The 20,798-nt window shown below is 35.9% G+C and overlaps 1 protein-coding gene across 10 annotated transcripts in view; it reads left to right on the top strand.

Annotated features, from left to right (window-relative positions):
* LOC132910266 (dystrophin, isoforms A/C/F/G/H) overlaps positions 1-20,798 on the top strand; it is a 455,671-nt gene that overhangs the window by 11,993 nt on the left and 422,880 nt on the right. For 7 of the 10 annotated variants that reach the window (XM_060965815.1, XM_060965814.1, XM_060965813.1 and 4 more), the window contains 25 exons: positions 39-100; positions 223-315; positions 856-933; positions 1,015-1,107; positions 1,254-1,343; positions 1,429-1,627; positions 1,712-1,860; positions 1,911-4,880; positions 4,956-5,108; positions 5,511-5,672; positions 5,962-6,264; positions 6,342-6,485; positions 6,595-6,765; positions 6,856-7,038; positions 7,104-7,220; positions 7,296-7,415; positions 8,341-9,747; positions 9,944-10,168; positions 10,373-10,888; positions 10,957-11,594; positions 11,995-12,142; positions 12,558-12,671; positions 12,774-12,950; positions 13,027-13,134; positions 13,499-13,610. In XM_060965815.1, the coding sequence (XP_060821798.1) occupies positions 39-100; positions 223-315; positions 856-933; positions 1,015-1,107; positions 1,254-1,343; positions 1,429-1,627; positions 1,712-1,860; positions 1,911-4,880; positions 4,956-5,108; positions 5,511-5,672; positions 5,962-6,264; positions 6,342-6,485; positions 6,595-6,765; positions 6,856-7,038; positions 7,104-7,220; positions 7,296-7,415; positions 8,341-9,747; positions 9,944-10,168; positions 10,373-10,888; positions 10,957-11,594; positions 11,995-12,142; positions 12,558-12,671; positions 12,774-12,950; positions 13,027-13,134; positions 13,499-13,610 (8,532 nt within the window). The remainder of the gene's footprint in view (positions 1-38; positions 101-222; positions 316-855; positions 934-1,014; positions 1,108-1,253; positions 1,344-1,428; positions 1,628-1,711; positions 1,861-1,910; positions 4,881-4,955; positions 5,109-5,510; positions 5,673-5,961; positions 6,265-6,341; positions 6,486-6,594; positions 6,766-6,855; positions 7,039-7,103; positions 7,221-7,295; positions 7,416-8,340; positions 9,748-9,943; positions 10,169-10,372; positions 10,889-10,956; positions 11,595-11,994; positions 12,143-12,557; positions 12,672-12,773; positions 12,951-13,026; positions 13,135-13,498; positions 13,611-20,798) is intronic. The other 3 variants (XM_060965808.1, XM_060965816.1, XM_060965817.1) reach the window with 3 other exon arrangements.

Here is a 20,798-nt window from a genome sequence, read left to right on the forward strand (position 1 = left end):
GCAATTGTTGTAACGATTATCGTATACGTATATTGCAGATGAGCGGGAAGACGTACAAAAGAAAACGTTTGCGAAATGGATAAATTCACAGTTGCTTAAGGTACGTACTACGTTGTTTAAAATTACGAATAAGAGTAAGGATTATCCGAATAAGACTTGACGATCCCATTAATATAAGAATTATTTATCTAACATGAATATTCATTGAAATTTTTTATACAGAATAATCACGAGCCGATTTCTGATTTATTCGTTGACTTAAGAGATGGCAATCGATTACTATCCCTGTTGGAAGTCCTTACGTCGAAAGTCTACGTAAGTAAAGAATTTGCAGTACAGGTAAAGGATTATATAATCGAAACGCATAGGCGCGACAGCCCATAACGAGACATAAGCGGTATTTTTATTTCGTTCATGATGTAATCTTCTAAACATTCCGCTGACAGTTGTTCTTTTTTTAAAAGGACTAGTCCTCGCAATAGCGCGTCTCGTGTTTACATTACGAGGTGTACGAATAGAATTCCAAGCAGGTGCGCCTATCGAGTATTACGAATATTTGCATGAGAGTGCGGATTATCTATACACGGTAGGCGTAAGAGTATTCCGAGGGAAAAATATGCGTCGTTACGGAGATTCGTGTCATTTCACGGGCAACTTTAGTCACTCGAAAGATTTCCTTTATATAATCTCACTTTAAATCGCATTACTTATGATTTATTTCCTACTTTTCATCGATCTTTTTTACCACAGCTACATGAAGATAATTACAGCCGCTTGAATGTTGGCTATTTACATTCCTGTATTTCTACATTAATTATCACTTTTTTCTTCATTGTCTTGATTTATTTATTACAGAAAAGAGAACGCGGTCGAATGAGAGTTCATCATCTGAATAACGTTAACAAAGCTTTGCAAATTCTCGAGCAGAATAACGTGAGTTGCTAACATTGCACCTAATTATGAGAGAAAGTATAAGAGATGCAAATTAATCGATATCCTTTACACTTCTCCTAGGTGAAACTCGTAAATATTAGCAGCAACGATATAGTTGACGGGAATCCTAAGCTAACACTCGGATTAGTATGGAGTATTATTCTACACTGGCAGGTCAGTTTTATGGCTGGGTCAATTTACTGAGAATAAAGCTTATCAGCAAATATTGAACTCGTTTTTATTACTTATCATACATGTAATTTCACGTCGTAGACGTATAATACATCGTTCATCTGATATTAAATGAAATGCTTATTTAGGTACATTACCATCTGAAGGATTTAATGACGGAATTGCAACAAACAAATCTGGAGAAAACTCTTTTGGCATGGTGTCGTCAAAATTCACAGGTGAAATCTCGTTCGAAGGATAAAATCAACTTTTTTTTTTAGCTATTTGTGTAACAAAGCTTTTTGAGACTCGTGTCGTTTTTAGAATTACCCTGGAGTTGACATTAAAAACTTCACGACATCCTGGTCGGATGGTCTGGCATTTAATGCGATTCTTCATAAATGGAAACCACATTTATTCGATTTCAATAACATAGCGCGTAAACATCCGAATGCCAGATTAGATCATGCATTTCGTATTGCCCAAGAACAATTAGATATCGAACGCTTATTGGATCCAGAAGGTAAATTAAATTAATATCTGTACTAATTACTAACATCTAGTTTATGAAGTTTAAGACCAACATGTACGTTGTATGTTGTAACAGATGTGAATACATCGGTGCCGGATAAAAAATCAATAATGATGTACGTTATGTGTCTCTTCCAATCATTACCTCATTCTGGAGACGATATAGGCGAGTTGGATCTATCAGTAGCGAGTGATAGTAGCCCGGTTACGACACCAGGAGCGGAGGTATTCGATCTGATTTCGCGTAACTTAGTAATTATATGTATCTTTTTAAGAATGTTTCTTTGCAGAATACTTTATCTTTCACAAACTTTGGAACGCCAACGTCGCGGCCGATGAGTCTCGCAACGAACGTGTCTGTAGAACTTGGTGGTTATCAAGTTGCTCTCGAGGAAGTTTTGACCTGGCTCTTGGAGGCGGAAGATAAATTAAATCACGCTCCAGAACCTGGATCTAGTTTAGAAGTATTGAAGCAACAATTTCACGAACACGAGACATTTTTGGTAGAGTTGTCCGGACATCAGGATGGAGTCGGTGCTGTATTGGAGGAAGGTGCGAGATTATTAGCAGAAGGCGGTTTACACAAGGACGAGGAGCACGAAGTTCGAGTTCAAATGTCGTTATTAAATTCTCGATGGGAAGGGCTTCGAATGCGTGCGATGGAAAGGCAAACTAAAATTCACGAGGTTCTTATGCAAATGCAGCAAGGCCAGTTAGATGCATTGCGGCAGTGGTTAACGAGGACTGAAGATAGGATATCGCTAATGGCAACGATCGAACTAAATCAATCCGCTTTGGATGATCAACTAAAACAGTTAAACGAGCTAGAACAAGATATCGCAGCGCAACAAGGAACCGTCGATGGTATGAGAAACATGGTAGTTGTCGTGGATGAAGAAAACTCCGAAGCAGTTTACGCGCAAATGGAAGATCAGTTATCCGCTCTGGGAGAGCGATGGACTCACATTTGTCGATGGAAAGAAGAAAGGAGGCAACGTTTGCAAGCTTTTTCTTCGCTTTGGCAAAATGTTAATGACGATTACAAAAGATTAGTATCATGGTTGAGCGAAACTGAGATCACGTTGAAACAAATGGAAGCAAATCCAGCGTCCGAGATTGGTGAAGTGTTGGAAAGAATTAAGAAATTACAAATTTTGAAAATGGATATGGATGCGAATCAAAGGAAGTTAACGTCTTTGCAAGAATCCGTTCAAGAACTGGAGGGACAAAGTACTTCGCCAGAGTGTATTAACATATTAGAAAAGATCGAAAATTTGCAAGATCGCTGGGAAGGGGTGGGGCAGATAATGGAAGTACAGACGCAGAGGATAACAAATTCCGGATTTGAGTTTGATCTGAAGACTGAGAGGGAAACAACAATGATTACAGGTAACGAATGGATGTCTGAAACAGTAACAAGTATCGCTTATAAGGAAGAAATTACTGCAGCTTCCACGCCTCACAGTGATTCGAAGAAACGTCGTATAGATAGTACAACTAGGCACGAATTTGAATCTGCGTTACATAATCTGTATAAATGGCTCGATTATGTTGATTTAGAAATCGGACGATCGGAGGGAGTATTTGACGAATTGAGCATCGAAGAGAAGAAGGTCGTTTACAATGATACAATAGCTGATATAGAGGCACATAAAGATGACTATAACAGAGTTTTAGAACTAGGGAAACAGCTTCTCGAGGAACTAAGAGATGCAAATGAATCGGTCGAAGCAGAGGAAACAAAAATCAAAGACATACAGAATTGTTGGATGGCAACTAACAATCGGCTTGAAGAAATAAAAACTCGTATAGAATATTTAGAAGAAGTGAAAAAATTCCGAACGGAATTGGCTAGTTTAAATTTAATGTTAGATAGCTATTCTAAATGGTTTGATTCAAACAAAGGAAACAATCAAATAGAACCGTTCAGGGTAAAATTGAAGTCGATGAAATCTCACGAGGAACGCATTAAAAAATTGTTAGAAAAAATCAAAGAATTGTCGGAAAATCAAACTGGTAGTAATGAAACTGTTAATTTAAATGCTGATATACAAACTTTTGTCCGTAATTGGGACAAATTGTACAAAATATTATCTGAAAGGTTAACCGAATTAAATGATGCTGTTGATAAAACACCACCAAAGAAATATACGGATGCAGTTGCTAATCTTACTTCTTTCATTAATAATGTGGAGAGTACATTATTGTCAGAGCATATAGTGATGTCAGATGATAAGACAATGGCGGAACAATTACAAAAATTCAATGATTTACAAAATTCCCTGAATAAGCATCAAGAGATTTTTAATTATGTAAATAGTGTTGGACACGAGCTAATAATGAAAACCAGTGGAGATTCTCAGGGACAAAGACTTAAAGATGCATTACAAGATCTTATCACCAAATGGAGTGATATACCTATAATATTAGAAGAACGGCAACAAAATTTATTGAGAGATATAGAGACTTTAAAGGTATTTAACAACGAGCTCTTGGATCTTCAAAGTTGGCTTGAAAAATCAAATCAGTACCTAGAAGAATTATCGAAAGATAGTGTATCAAATAATATCGAATGTATGGAATTTAAATTGAAGCAAATTCAATCTTTTTGTGAGGATATAAATCAAACAAAACCTCGAATAGAGAAACTTCAAATCTCTACAAACAGATTACTTGAAAATTCTGAACCAAAATTTGCGAATGTATTAAACAATAAGCTGGAAGTTGTATCGCATAAGTGGAATGCTATTGTTGACGGTGCTAAAAGTTTAAATGATAAATATGAGGATACATTGAAAAAGAATGATGAAATAATAAATGGGATAGAAGATTTTACGAAGTGGTTGTCGACCTTAGAAAAAGAAATACCAGTTGAAACTAAAATAACATCTTCGGTTGAACTGTTTCAAGTTCGTGGCCGATATCAGTCGTTAAAAGAAAAGATAGATAAACGAGTAGAAGAATTTAGAAATCTTAACGAAATGGGTAATGATAAATTGTTAAGTTCTGAAGGGTCTTCGGTACAAGAACTTGGTAGACGATTTACGTTTTTAAATGCTCGCTGGACAGATGTTACAGATCGTATTTATGAACGATACAGACATTTACAAAATGCCAGCCACGAATATGGTGAATTCCGTGCTTTAGTTGCGCAAGAAAGTGATTGGTTGGATAAATTAGATAAACGATTGAAGAGATCGACAGAAACTGCTGCAGATGCTGAAGAAATATCAGAGGAACTTGATGTAAGTTTACACGTTATAGTACCATGCAAATTTTTATGATTTGTATGACAAGTAATGAATTCTTGTTTTAAAAAGGATTTAGAGAATTACATACGAAATCATCCAGAAATAAGGCTTGAAAAGATACAAGAAATTGGTAAACAGTTGATCGAAAGTAATATCATGACGCAGTCCATTCAAGCAGATGTAGAAAGCTTAACAAGTCGTTGGGAGAGTCTAAATAATCAGGTATGTCACTGTTATAAGTAATGTCATAATGCTTGAATTATTGATTCTGTTCATAACAAAAAGTTGTATTTATTTTTAACTGCATGCATCATTGCCAAGGAAAACTTAAGTACTTATCTTAGACATATCTATTTAAAGATGTTAGTTTTTTATTCTGCTTTGAAAGATTACTCTTGCTTGTATGAATTATGAAGCTTTTTACTTATATGTTTGAAATTATAATGCTGTGCAAAGAAAATATGTTATTCAGGTGAATTTTTTAAAATTTCCCCATATTTTTAAGTTGATAAATTTCTATATATTTATAATCGTTTAAGTTTGGTAAATACATTTAAACAATAGTTTATTCAACAAAGTTGTTTAATTAAGTTATACAGAAAATTAGAATTATATTTTGAGTAGGCAGGGCAGCGAGCAAAGCTGCTGGAAGGATCAGTGAAGCAAGCGCAACAATCAGAAGGACGTATTCTTGCCCTTCAGCACTCCCTAACGCAAATAGATTCTGTACTAACTGCACGTCTTGACTGCGACCTTACTGCTGATGATTTGCCTCATGATTATCAGGTCTGTTAGTGAAACTTTTTCTTACCATTTACTAAGCGTATGTTTGAACGTTTCTGCAAATGTATAAAAGATGTGTAAACATAATATGTGTACTAAAGTCATCTTTTTTCTTATATTAATAAACATTGTACATAAAGCATTGCTTCGAGGAAGCATGATAAAAATGTTATCTATGTATTTTGTAAAAATATATATTAATTAGAGTGTAATGTATAAACAAAGAACTAGACTTAGAATAAGATGTAAATTTTGTGATGATAGTTATACGAGTCAGGTATATATATTTTAGAAATTAATGGAAGAAATGGAGCATCAGCGTTCGACGCTTCAAGAAATGGCATTACAAATCGAATCATACAAAGCTTCTGGAAAGCAAGAAGCTGCATTTAGACTGCAAGAACAACTGACTCTTATTGAGCAAAAATTCTCAGAAGTTCAAAAGAAATTCCAACGTTTCCGATGTCCAACGAATTTAGAACCGAGATTATCCAGAGCTCTGCGAGAACTCAGAGGAATAGAAGAAGCAACTTGTTTATTAGAATTATCATCAGAAGATCCAGAAGCTATTGAAGGTCAACTTAAACATTGTCTGGTAATTAATTATATACTTCGTAAATTTTATTTTTCATAGATGTTCAAGTTGTGAAAAATCTGATTTTTCATCCATAGCGCTTTTATCAAACATTAAGTGAAATTAAAAGTGAGATAGAAAATATTATTCTAACTGGTAGAAAATTAGTTGAAGAAAAAAGTGTCACTGAACCAGAAAAATTTTCTCGGCGTATTGATATGTTAAAGGAATTGTATAACAAGGTAATATATGTTTAATATCAATGTATATTTTTAGTAGTACTGCATTCTATGTATAATCGTTCTGTTTATACATTATATTTGTTATTATATTTATATTTCATTATTACAGTTGGGTTTACATATAACTGAATCGAAAGCGTGTTTAGAAACTGCTTTGGATTTATCACGTGATATGTATAAAAATATGTCTTATATTAATATGTCCATAGATAGTATTAACAAAGAATTAGATACACAAAAAAATATGCCTGATCTTCCAGTTAATGCAATATATGTACGAGTAAGTGTATAAATACATATGTAAATTTAGATTTCACGATTTTTAATAATCTTTATATGAAAACAAATGATTATGAAATTGTTTAAATAGGAAACTCTGACAGAAGTAATACCACGATTAAATGTTGTGAAAGACAAGTTGCTAAATTCCCAGGAAGAATTTTCGAAACTTTGCGACCCAATGTATTTAGAGCAATTTAAAGAAAAGTTATCAGACGTTGTTACGAGATTAGCATATACTGAAAAGAGATTAAGACTATGTAATGCTTCAGAGGTAAATCCATCATATATAAAGAAATTGGTGTAATAAAGGAGGTGAACAAATTTTTGTACTTTTAGGAAGAGCCTAATGTTGATGAAATAACGGCTTGGCTGTTACAAGTAGAGGAAAAGCTAAATAAATTAGATGGTGTTCCAGTTGATCAGTTAACGGAAAATCATTTTGAACAATGCAAAGTAATCAATATTTTAAGATTGTGCTACATGAAATGGGATTTTACTTTATGTATTTATTCAATAATTAATTTTTAGGCTGTACAAAGTGAAATGATTGAGGCAAAACCAAAAATCAATCAACTTCAACGTTATACCTATTATCCGAAAGTTTCAGATGTCTGCAAGAAGTGGGAGGATATATCTAATAGAATACAGGTATGTGTATTTATATATGTACATATTTTCGTATAATAAATTTAAATATCATTCATTGCTTGTTTCCTCATGGCTTGTATTGCTTCTTCTTTATCTTAACATCTGGTATATGTAATGCTTGTGCTTTATAGTACCATTACGTATATCTCATCAAGACAAATTTTCAATATATATATATTTTTTGTATATATATATTTATATACTTATAATATATATATATATATTAAGAATATGATTATATCATTTCTATAAACTAATGTTTCAATTCCACTAAAAATGATAATTGATGTAATACGTCAATCTCTCACATTTGAGGTTTTAAAGTTTTATTAATAAAGCTTTCTTTTTTTGATTATTTTTTCATGAATTCTTTTGCTTTGCATTTATTTTTTAGTTCACTAAAGCATATAATGAGTTTTTCTAAAGATTTATGTGTAAATCAATTATATGTATTTCTACCTCTTAAGTCTGATTGTTAATACTATGTACATGTTTAACACATTATTGTACGAATATTATATATAAGTTATATTGGTACATATTCGTGAATGTTATGGAGCTGTCCAAGAGGTGTCTCTATCTATGTAAATAATACTGTCATTAATAATAAACAGCAGACATAAACTTTGGTGGATGGAAAATACTTGTCATTGATCAATTATTTATGATATTGTCTCTCCCCTTGTATAGAATTTTATACAGAAGTCTGAATATGATTTGCAAAAGCAACGAATAAGGAATGAACAGAAATGTGTTCCAAATTTTTATACTGGTGATGGATACACGCAAAGAAAAAGCTTTGTTTGCACAATGAAATGCATTGTCACTTTCATTTTGGCCATGCTTGATATTGTCACACTATTAACAATGCTCTTTCAATTAACGCCTGTCCATGAATTTTCTGTTACCTATCATATTTTCACAGGAATGGATCCACAAAATCACAGACAATTTATTAATAAAAAGTAAGGTGGGAGAAACTAAGGGGAGAGACAATCATGGACGCACTAAATTGTCTAAACAGTCGGATCAAACTTCGGTGCAACTAACTAAAAAAGAAAATAAATTGATAGATGAAAATGAGGAGGTATATGGTATAGGATATCTTAATCCTGCATTTGATGAAAGTCAATGTAATGTTATACATACACCTGAAAGTTCACCAGTTGATATCGTTCATCGAAGTCGGAAATCTTCCATAAAATCTGAGAAAGTAAAAGCTAAAATCGTAGATGTTAGTAGGACTGTTAGACGAAAATTAGATATGAGTTCTGTACCCGATGTTGTTCAAACTTCTCAGCCACAAGTCGTTCATATAGATGACGATCCACCTTCTTCATCCCCTGATACAGATGTGTATATGACCGATGAAGAATTCTTTTTGTCGAAAAATAGCACATTGTTTTCCCAAGTTTCTTCTAACACACTGATTACAACAGATTCAAAACCGTTCGACTATAACACACAGATGAATCCCTTCCGTATCGTTGAAGTGAGAGAAATGGAAATAATAAAATCAGTTGCATCTCCCGAAGATCACGTAATATTACCAAGTGCGAATGTCAGTGTAGGATTAATGCCACAAGTTGTTGAAAGAGTAGAGATTATCGAAGACACAGAAACAGAACCAGAGTCAGTAGATACTGATACAGAAGATAAAGAATCTAGGGTAAAAATATGTAGTGCAGTTAGTGCGGTTGGAAATCAAACTGTTAATAAGAAAAGAGAACTTATTCCTATCTTAAAAAAGAAAAGAACAGTAGACCCATATTCGGCAAAAAGTATTAAAAAATTAACTCTTAAATTAGATGTTGAGGATGACGGATCGGATAATCAAATTTCGAATCGCAAGTTAATAAAAAGTCCGCAATTTTCGTGTAAAGTAAATAGATTTGAAAAAAATTCCATGTGGAAAGATACGGATAGCATAGCTGAATATCTTATACTTGAAGATAATGAAATGAACGCAAAGTTAAACTCAAAGTGTACCGCTGATCTTTCTGTCACGTCAGAGATCAGTCCTAGAAAAGGCAGGGAAGAGCACATTAATGGCAAAGAATTGACATCGAAAAAAGATACAGATTTTTCAAAATCACGTAATACTACCAATCATAATGTTGATGAAAAAAACACGAAATTATCGTTATTCAGACGTACTAGAAGTATCTCAAAAGACGATACGTTAGAAGACTGTGAAAGCTTCTATGGAAGCGATAAAGAAACAGATGATGTTTTAATTTTTTCCGATGACACGGAAATTGATGTTGGAAGTTCCAGCTCAGATGGAGAAGATCTAAATTTAGGAGAGCATGTTGAGCACCTCTTGGGCAAGGTAATTCTAATAACACATATCTTGCCATTGTAAGATCTACCTTGTATATGTTATGTATTATTAATAATATAATTCGTGCATAATAATTGCAATTATAATTTTAATATTTGGTAGATACATAATAATAGGTGAAGGCTAACATGATATGAAGGAGTTTAATACTTTATAAAATTTCTTATAATTTTGTTACATATAGATACAGGCTGAAAAATTATCACAGGAAATACAACAGAAAGCAGAAGTAAAATTTTCTAGTGAGAAGAGGTCTTTCAAAGTTTCAACTAGTTTATCCAGAACCGGCTTGGAGAAAAGTATTTTGGAATTTGAGCAAGCTGCACAAAGGATGTTACATAGGATGGATGTCATGTTGATGAGCATTGGTGGCATTACTAATGAAAAAGATCCAACTAAGCGACTGGAGGTTTGTATAATGTTACTCTAAAAATTTGAAATTACATTATATCAGATACAATCTGCGATTTTGTGTACCCGAAGCTGAAATTGAGTCGGAACTGATTGAGATCCCTATCCTAAAACTGGAAAAAAATTTCTGATTTAACCCGATATTTCCGTAATTTCAGATATTTATATATATTCCTAATCCGAATACATGTACGTATTTCAGGTACTAAAATCAGAAGTTAGTACTCTTGCACCAGATGCAGCAGCGTTGATTAGTAAAGGCGATGGTCTAGTCATGACAGTGCACATATCCGATCCTGTTAGGGCTGAGAAGATAAAAAACGAACATCAAGATAAATTAAGAAGCAAATGGCACCAAGTTATGTCCGAAATAGAAACAAGACGTACACAAGCGCAACGAGCAGAGGAACTATTACGACAGTATAATAACATAGTAGCAGAGTTTGAAGACTGGTTCCGTGATGTGCCATTGAAACTTGAACAAGTAAATAATTACGAGGGTCAGTTAGAATCGTTTACTATAGAATTTGATGCTAAACAAGAACAAATTAAAAAATTGAACGACTTGGCTGTTGAATTGAAAAGATTAAATATTGGATATTCTGAAACTATACGATATAGTATCAACAGTAGATGGCAAGAAGTTAGTTCACAATTCAAAAGATTTAGTGGTAGCAAGGATAAGGACAAGCATGTGACAGACAAGAAAGTTGAAGTGGTATGTTTATACATCTCATTTTCGATTGGGTTAAAGAGTCTTGTTTATATTGGTCTTATGTTCTTTAGGATTTAGGAGGAGTTGATATGCAAGAATTTACTGCAAGAGTCAATAAGATCAGAGAGGCTGTCGTAACTGTGACAAGATCTCTAAATTCTATACCATTGAATGGTGATGATTACGAAATGTTTTCGAGTCAAGAAGATTGTTTGAAAAAAATCAGTAATGCATTAAATATTTTAAAACCGAGTATTGAAGAGATCAACACTGTTTTCGAAAATGTTGCTTCGCAATTGAGAAGAGAACAAGCCGAACAAATTAGACGTTTGAGTGATAAATTACGGGACGAATGGATAAATGTCAACCAGAGTTACGTGGAAAGATATAATCGTTGGAATAAATGTCACGAGAAGTGGAAAGAAATTTGCAACACATGTCGAACGTTTTCCGACTGGATGGATAAAACGGAAGAGTCATTAAAAAAATTAAATTCTCTCGGTCAGAGTAAAATATCAAAAACGAAGATATTTGAATTGGAACAAGAGATCTCTAGAATGCAACGAACCATGAATAATATTAATGTTTCAAGTGCTAGTATTTTAAGTCGTGCTAGAATTGAAGATATAGTGGAACTAAGAGAAACGGTTGAAACGATAAAGCGGCGTTGGCAAAATATTGTAACAGACATAAATACACGAAAAGAAAAGTATGTAAAAATGTCAATAATAATCTATATTGCTTTATCAAATAGATTGTTTATAATGTTTATGAGTCTCATATATTAACAAACGAAATAGCAATTCAAAGTTTTTGGTATGTATGTAGTATTGAAGGCAAAGCTTTTTCTCTTACTGAGCTATTTCAGTTGTGATTTGCCTTTGGTGCTGTAGTGATCAACTCAGAATAACCTCTATGTAAATTAAGAAGCACAAATTAACTAGAATTTAAATTGTATTGTACTTACGTTTCTTTTTTTTTGTATATCGATGTTTTATACATTTTAATTTTTGAAAACATCTTTTTTAAAAATTAGAGCACTGTTACTTGTATATGAATAGTTTTTATACTTTTAGAATTGTATTTAATAATTATATACTTTTTTGAAGGAGTTTTGCTATGGAAAAGAAAGTAAACAATGAAGGCAGAATCTTAGAAAGTGCTCATAACATTTTAGAACAAATCAATTCTTTATTGGTGTCAGCAGCAAATCCTTCAGATGAGACCTCTTTATCAATAAGATTGTCATTAATTAAGGTAAGTTTATTTACGTTTATAAAATAATTAAAAGTTTTCATAAAGATGAACTGTTAATATTCGTGACACTGTAATTATTTAACACGTTCTTAAAACATATATTGGTTTATAATTTCACTGTGCAGTTTTTAATAAAGACTGAATTATTTATTACTTTTATAAACGATTTAAATAAATATTTATTATCAAATATCTGATCATAGAATATATAGCTTGAAGTAGTGGCCGTTATAACGTTATCAAATAAATTGAAACTGAACCTAATAATATCTTCCATACCATGACTGCACAATCTAGAGTGTGCCAAGACATAAATAGCAATGATCTGTGTCGCTCCTTTTACTATTAGATTAATATTCTTTACATACAATGGATTTTATAAAAAATGTTAATTTAAAATAATTACCATCTTTAGGCTAGGCAAGAGGAACTTTTCTCCCGTAAGAGAGCATTACAGAATTTAATAAATCAAAATGGTATTCCTTCGGGAGAAGATGAATGTAATAAATTACTTGCAGATATGGATAAGGTATCGTATTAAATTTATTTGAAATACATAAATCGAAATATTATGTGCCGTAAAATTGTAAACGATTATAATTTAAGTAATTTCCTTAAATTAATTTTCTAGGCTAACACAAGTCTTTCCAGTCACCGTGAATATGTCGAAAATAAACTTGCATCTCTTAAAAAATATATTTGTACCTTGGATAATGTCATGACGTGGGTTATGGAAACCCGAACGAGAATATGTATATCTCGAGAATTATCCCAACAGGAACGAGCCGAAATTATTAATAACGTTATGGTAAGTGTGAAAGTATGTATTTAATACAATGCAAAATTTTATGCAGAAAATAAATTAAGAACATTTTATATCGTAGACTAAGGTCGAAGACCGAGAAATGGAAGTAAAGGATGTATTAGAGAATTATACTAATTTAGAAAAAGAATGCGAGTCTGCGAAACAGCCTATTTCTGTAGAATTACAAGTAAGTAGAATAATTTATATTATAGTAAATTTAATATATAAATAAAAAGAATAAATTGTAATAAATTTTCACTCACCAAATTGTTTGCCTGCTTCAAATTCGTATTATATCTGCATAAAAGATTTACTATTTAAATATTTGAATATTTCGTTATGACGAAGTACCAACTATGTAAAAAGTAATTGTTAGTATGTTCATACTTTTAATTCTGTAGAACAATTGAAGTTTAAAAGATGGCGCTCTGAAAATCAGTTTTCGAACTAACGGTCTGGCGTGCGGGCAGACCGTGCGTTAATAATTTTTATTTTCAGCTTTGTGTTCTGTTTCGTGTTCAGTTTTGTTCTATCCCTTGTGTCTTTAATAGGAGAAACTGAAAAAGCTAAGAGAATATTGGCAGTTTGTGAAAAACAATGGAGAATCATCGAGTCACGAGGTCAAAACTACAGTGGCAGCTGGACCGGCGTCGCAAGGAATCGGTGAGTCTTTTACATCTAGATCGTTAAAACGAAGAAATTATTTTATAAATGTAACTTTTCCGGTGATATCGACGTAAATACAATGTTTTTAGCGACTAGCATTAGCTAATGTCGATGTTAATTGCATGATTCGTCATATCGTATCGTGCTTCATATTCTATGCGCGGGAAAGGAGTTTAATTTGAATTTGATGGTTGTCTAGTTTTGGCGTTTGCCGTAAGATGGAGCATTATTCGATACAGTAGAATCAGACTTGGTATATCGAATATGTAACATGTTTGTTAATTCTCAACCACTATTTGATTCAACATTTTTATTTCGACCATATTTAAACGTATTTATAATTTACTTGTCTAAAATAAGCATGTATCTCCATTTTCCTAACCTCTAAATATTTAAAACTAAAGCAGATGTAAAACATTTTTTAAATGTAACATTCTTTCAAATTTAAATTTTAGACATGGAATGTTATTAGTTAAACGGTATATCCAAAGTGCATCTCGCAAACACGTAACAGGTTTCTTTATATCGGCAATTTGCAGAGAAAGTAGTCGCGTGCAGTTGGCCTTTAAAAATTCAATAGCAATGAAAGCCGTTCTAACTCTTGCTAACTGTGTGCCTTTGCGACTGTTGGAGGATTTTCCGAGGAAACTGGCAACTGAACAATAAATAGTACGTTTAGTCGGTCCGGTAAGCGCGGCCACATATCACTTCCACTCCATCCCGTACAACGATATATATCCGCCACGTTAAGTGCAGTCTTTTCACCGAGTAGCGGGACTCCCTTTTTTTTACTTTCGTCCCTCGATCGATTTATGCATTCAGAATCGTCAACGGCGATAAATTACGCCGTGTCGTCGTCCTTTTAATCGTGGACTCTAACGATTCGTGCTCGAATCCTTTGACAGAAAACGAATCGATGCGATAAACCTGTACGATTTTAAAGTTGCGCCATGTTTCTCGTTTATACTTCAACAAATAAATAATCACAAAAATTCCAACTCGATCCATACTTAGACATCGTTCGATCTAATTATCGTTTTAATTGTCGCTCTATGCGTCTTTGAAGGGAATCGTGTTATCGTTAACAAAAGAAAAAAGTATTGGAAAAGTATATTTAGGAAAACGAAACAAGGTATATCGCAAAGAACATTAGGTAAAGAATACATTTTCATTTTAAAATAAAAAGAAGGAAAAAGAAACGAGTACATAATCCACAAACAGGACTGAGAAATGTTGCTAGGAGTGTCGTCTTTTAATTAGAGGCCGATTTTCAAACGAGATTGTGAGATTTGGAACGAGTTAATGCACGTTAGAATCGTTAAAAGTTCTCGTTGTTACTAAAAGGCTTAAGCCCTCGTCGGCTACAGGACCATTAACCAGCTGAATTAAAATTTTACAGCAGTGCGCATGATTCAGAATCGCGTTGAATTTAATCGCGGCGGGTTCAGGAAGGAAGAACGTGAGATTGTTGATCCAAAAGCGGAGAGCTTAACGGAAAGGTCGACGGTTTGTAGTATAAGCGCGATCGTCGGGCCGCATAATGAGCGGATAAGCCGCCTAATGTAGTCGTGGTAGAACACCACCAGGCTGAAGATAGCTAAGGCTTCGTTATTCTCTGTTCTTCTTCGTTCTCTGTTTCCAACGCTTCCTTCCTCCATTGTCTTTCGCCTCTGTCAGACCTTTCGGTGTTACATCCAGATGAAATCAAGCTCGTTTTACTAAAGTTTGGGGGCCTACAAAAAGATTAAGCTGGCGCTTCTGATCCATGTTGTGGAATAATATTATTTTTATTATTCTCTATTATATCTTGGGTCCCTCGCTAATCGTTTTAGTATCTTTTCCATTCTGTCGCCATCAGGAATGTTCGAATTCATACGGTTCATAGTCATTGGGAGTTGGCAGTTCATTGATTCGATACGTAAGAGAGGATAAGCGAGTTCTCCTTGTGCCCGATCGATTAGGGAAAAAATCTAGGCGGTCTCTTTTTATGTTTCCCTAAGGAATGCAGAGAAGGGATACGTTCATGCTGCCTTTCCCTTATCGAATCACTCCCAGAGGTTCGCCTCTTATCGTGATCAAATGCGTAACATTAGTCGACCGAGTCTCTGGTTTGTTACGATTACTCTGTTCTTTTATAGGAACTTATAAAAGAACAGAGTAAAGTAGTAAAGTCTCTTGAATAATTTTTTATAAGAAATAAGACAAGGGCAATGGAATATAGTAAGAAAATAATACGCGTGACAACATCTAAAAAATTCAGCGATGTATCAGCGAATATCGATGCAGCCAATAATGCTAGAAATTTAGAGATCCGTCGTTAATCGACAAATATTCGGATGTTCGTTAATTCGTGCGTCAATGAGTAACCGAGTGAGTTGTAGTATGTTATGTAGTATGTAGTAGACGCAGACAGTACATGGGAAAATAAAGCTGATTAACCGAATGAGCTTTTGGTAGCTTTTGCGCGACATAATATTTAGCAGTCTCGTGACGTGAAAACGGATTGTAGGTTGATTCGAGCTGACGCGATTAGCGGGATATATTGTGAGCCGTGATCACGTTAACGGTGAATTACGCCGATCCCAGAAAAGCTGCTCTCAACTAGCCTAGCGCGTGTACGTCGACGAAGAGGAACGGATGTTCACCTGAACAAACTCGTTCCTCGTTAGCGAGAGAGCTCATTAAGACTTTCATGTTCCTGTGGTCACGTTTTTTGCCTAGAGTAGCAACATGGATTGAAAAGGGTAAAAAAAAAAAGAAAAAAAAAAAAAAAAAAAAAGAAGAAACGTACGAAACTTTCGCCCTACAGAGCGCCTTTTAGCATCCGCCATCAACGCGAGAAATGTTTAATCTTTTATTTCTCTTGTTCTTTTATCTGTTTATTACGATCGAAACGTAAATTCGCCGAATGTATGGATTTTCTAGCGCATTAGCAGTTAAACGGTTTGTTTGTACCGCACATGATAATTTACAATTAACGTAAATATAAAATATCGTACGGCGAAAGTTGCAGACATAGATCATCGTGCAACGATATTTCTCTCTTTACATATATAGGCGATAGCGGATCGAACTCGAACAATTCGTAGGATCGTGTTTCTGCTGTACGCGGCGCGTTAGTGGCGGCAATAAAAAATACAGATAAAATTTTCCAGCACGACCGTGGACACGTACGGATGAGAAATATCGGATGTTGTGCTGTTGTGCTGACACAGGGATTGTACTGTATGACGCTGTGCTAATTGCAGCAGGCTGTTGTACGAGAGACAGCTTTTTATGCGGCGACTGGTAATGACATCCGCCCTGTGCAGCTGACCCTCTATTATTTCTCACCGGTGCCGCTTTCCTATCGAACAAAATCCTCTTGGCAGGAGAACGCGCGTATTTATCTTGCCCCGAATTTCGAATTTCGCATATCAAAGCGCGCATTCAGCCCTTTTCATCATAAATGCCGTCACCGCCGCCCCACTCCACCTCTACTCTCTGCCAATAATTCCTTCAAACACTCCACCGAATAATGAATCTCGAGATGAAAATCGCTTTTCGACGTGCACCGAATTACAGCGTTCTTTGTGTCGCGCGATTATTCCACGGAATTTGCTTTCGCGCAAACTCGCCACTGCTGGAGTGTCGTTCGGCCGCGAGCAGAACAACGCAATATCGTTGAACACGCTTTATTTTTTGGATAATTTCGAGATTTCTAACGCTGAGCGAATATAATCAAAGGATCGTTCCGCTTATTCGTCGAGGCTTGGAACGCCCGAAGGAAAAGAGAAGAGCAATGTTTCGAAAATTTCTCAGCGAACCTTCCTCCGACCTGGGGATTAAATTTTTCGTTCGATTTCAATCAATATAAGCAACGTGTTGGATGAAAGTAAGAAGACGAGGGAAGTTGGCAGGGATTTACGTGGAGAATAAGAAGAAGGGCACTTCTCCGGGATCTAATAAGAGTCAGCTTAGCCGTGAAATTTTATTGTACTACGAAAAAGCTTCCAACGCTGATGGGGTGGTTTCGTCGTGCCATACGTTACTGGCACGCATGAATGCTCGTAGGATAGGCCTGTGGGTGGTGCGTAATATAGGACAGTGGTGGTGTATATAATCCCACTGGGTACATAGGTTGTAGAGAACGAATGACGAGGGGTGGACGGATGAGTGAAATAATGGTTTTTTGGGGCCTGCGTTAGACGCTGAAATATGTAACTCGATGGCGACCACGCATTACCGGCAATGAGATTTTGTATTAAAGGCTAATGTGGGAATTGTTATTTAAATTTTCATTCCGAAGTTGTTTTTTTTTTTTCGGTATCGATTCGCTGCATTAACTCTCATTCACTCACGTATTCGCCGGTTTCATACGAGAATTTCGTGAAATATCTCGCAAAAGGTAGATATTTCTGTTAAAATTTTTTCGTCGTTTCCACAAGCGCGCCGTATGCGAACAGCATTTTATTGTTCTTGCATTCGCGATTTTCATTCCGCGGTCTCAAAGGCAAGATGATTCGATCGAACGTATAGATATACAAATACGTTCCTTGTCTAGGTCTAGACGAAGCGAATAAATTCATTCAACCGACTGAGATACGTCGGTCTGAGAAGAGCTTTGCATTCCTCTTATATCCGTTTCCATTCTGCTCGCCAGATACGTTCGACTTCGCATTCGAGCAAGAAACTTCACTCGCAAAACGAACGTACGCGTTCGTCCAAACCGTTCTAACATTACTTGCTAACATCTTACTTATGCGAAAAACTTGTATATCGAGTTGATGTCAAGTGGTTAATATGCTTTATAAATTCGTTGGTATATAAAAATATAATTTGATTTACAAAGCTACGTATATAGATAGCAATCTACGAACGTATATAGCATATACAGTAAAGCGGAATTCACTTGGAATTTAATCTTCCATAAAAAATAATCGAATAAAAAGACCAACAAGTGTAATAGAGCATAAATTACGTAGAGCCATATTATGAAGTTAATCGAAGGCGACGTCCTGTCTTCGCGTGGCTTCATCGTGTTCCAAGAATTCCTAAGAATACGTTGTTGCGAGTGACGATTATCGCTTTAGTTATCATTCGTACTCGACAGTGAACATTTTCTATTTCATACGTTTATCGTTTTCTTGGCGTGTCGAATTGCCCCGATCTGGCAAATTCCTTCGTTCGTTCGACCCGTGAGACCTTTCAGGGACGATCGAACGATCGTGCTCCGCGTCATCACAGTTTTATTTGTATGAAAGTAGCTGGCTATGTACTCGGTCGTCTCCGAGGCGACCGTCAGGTTCTTGTACTCGAGGTTCCTCGTTAACGAGATCAAACGCTTGGCGTACAGGTGGATGACGGAGACTCCTCGAGTATCAGTACCTGTTAATTTGTCGTCGAATTGGAAAAGGGTTCTCTTTCAACCGATCGAGTGATTCACGTTCTCGAGGATACTGAAAGAACTGGACGAGAGGCATTCGGGTTTTCTTCAGCAGCTTCCTGAACGAGTCAGGCAGCGAGGTAGCTGTAGTCTCGCAGAATATTCTCTTGTTCATGAATTTGGCATCCTTAACTTCTCGATACACCGTGTCCTCCGACGAAACGTGAGACGCGTACGGATCCGGATAATCCTTGAAGGACGGTTCGCAAGCGGTCAGCTAAAAGCACGAAAGGACAGTTACTTTCGCGTTTTCCTTCGTGAAATTTTTAACTATGCTACGTAAAATATTCTTGGCGCGAATATCAAGGATCTACTTCAATTCCAGCGTGATCTAAGTAGAGATCTATCAGACATCGATAACGAATACTATCTTTAAATTTTATAAAATGGAAGTGGAAGGAACGGTAATAGAATATTCCATAGGTTCCAAGAAATTTCCAAAACGTTCCAAGAAATAGCGACGAAAGCGGATCGTGGAAATTCTCTTTTCTAACAACTATGTGAGAAGACAGAATTTGACAACGTAAATTGATCGAACAAAATTGCAAACGAAACATACAAAATACGATTAAGTTATTATAAACCGAAGGGTTTTGCCTCTCGTTGCTTTTTATCCCGACTTCTCGGTTAGATTTTTTCCTTGTTTTCTGTTTTCCTTATTTTCTAACCCTTCTCGCGACGAAGAGCACGCGCGGATCTATGGAGTTATTGACGCTTACCCGTTCATTCATACGCCACACCGAACTCCCGCCACCCGGTTATTCTTTCACCCTCTCTTATCGCAATTCATTAGTGAATCGTCAAGAGCTTCACAAACAGCGAACGTAGACCCTCATTAACGTAATTTCAATGATAATAACGCTTCCACGATTTTAAATGCGTTTATCGTTGTGTTTGCCCCGGACAATGATCGTGACTCCGTGCGCGGAATTACGTGCAAACGCGATATATTTCGTCCCACTCCACAGGAATTCTGGTCATAACATTCTAAGGTTAGGTATAGCAATTTCACAATTGTCCCATGTATCATCATCTTCTTTTAATCGACGCTTCATACACGATTTTCTTTATTCTTTCAAAGCCATTCCCGACCATTTCTCCATCTTACCTGCGATTTCAATTCCAATTCGGCATCGCTGACTCTTCGTAAATTCTATTTTGCGTTAGCAAAAATGTTCACTCGGAACGTACGCGACGACGCTTCTCGTTTGTTCGAAACTCGAACATCCCTTTCTTCTTCGTCTTTCCTGCCACGTTCGTCCGCAAGTTCGCGTCCGATTTCTTCGAAAAATCATCCGAGTCCAACTCCAAGAAAGTGCGAATCGTGTCCCAACGGGGATGATCCTCGCGTTAAGTCGAGTATCTTCGGGTCGGAATTAGTGCAACGAGATAGGAGTGGCGATTGCATCGTGCGGATCCGTTAGAGAGCTGTAACAATTAGCGGCGCCGGCGGAGAAGAAGGACGGTTGGTTTCTCCAGTTTCGTCCCGGTCGAAGCTGTCTAAGCCGTGTTCATTACTGTACCGACGATCGGGCTGGTGGACGATCAAGAGGGCGGGAGAGGGCGATAGAGGGGCGACAGGGGCACGCGGACAGAGTTAGGGGCGGTTTAAGCGAGCGTAGCCACGGCGGTCAGGCTTGTAATCTGACGGTGGTAGGTCGTTCGGTTGGTCGGGGTAAAACGGTCCATTAAGACCGGGTAGCAGTTAGTGGTCATGCTATAGGAAGCAGCCAGCTTACTAATGCCAGCCGTGGTTCATC

The sequence above is a fragment of the Bombus pascuorum genome, chromosome 9 (assembly GCF_905332965.1).
Source record: "Bombus pascuorum chromosome 9, iyBomPasc1.1, whole genome shotgun sequence".
Classification (NCBI taxonomy): Eukaryota; Metazoa; Arthropoda; class Insecta; order Hymenoptera; family Apidae; genus Bombus; species Bombus pascuorum.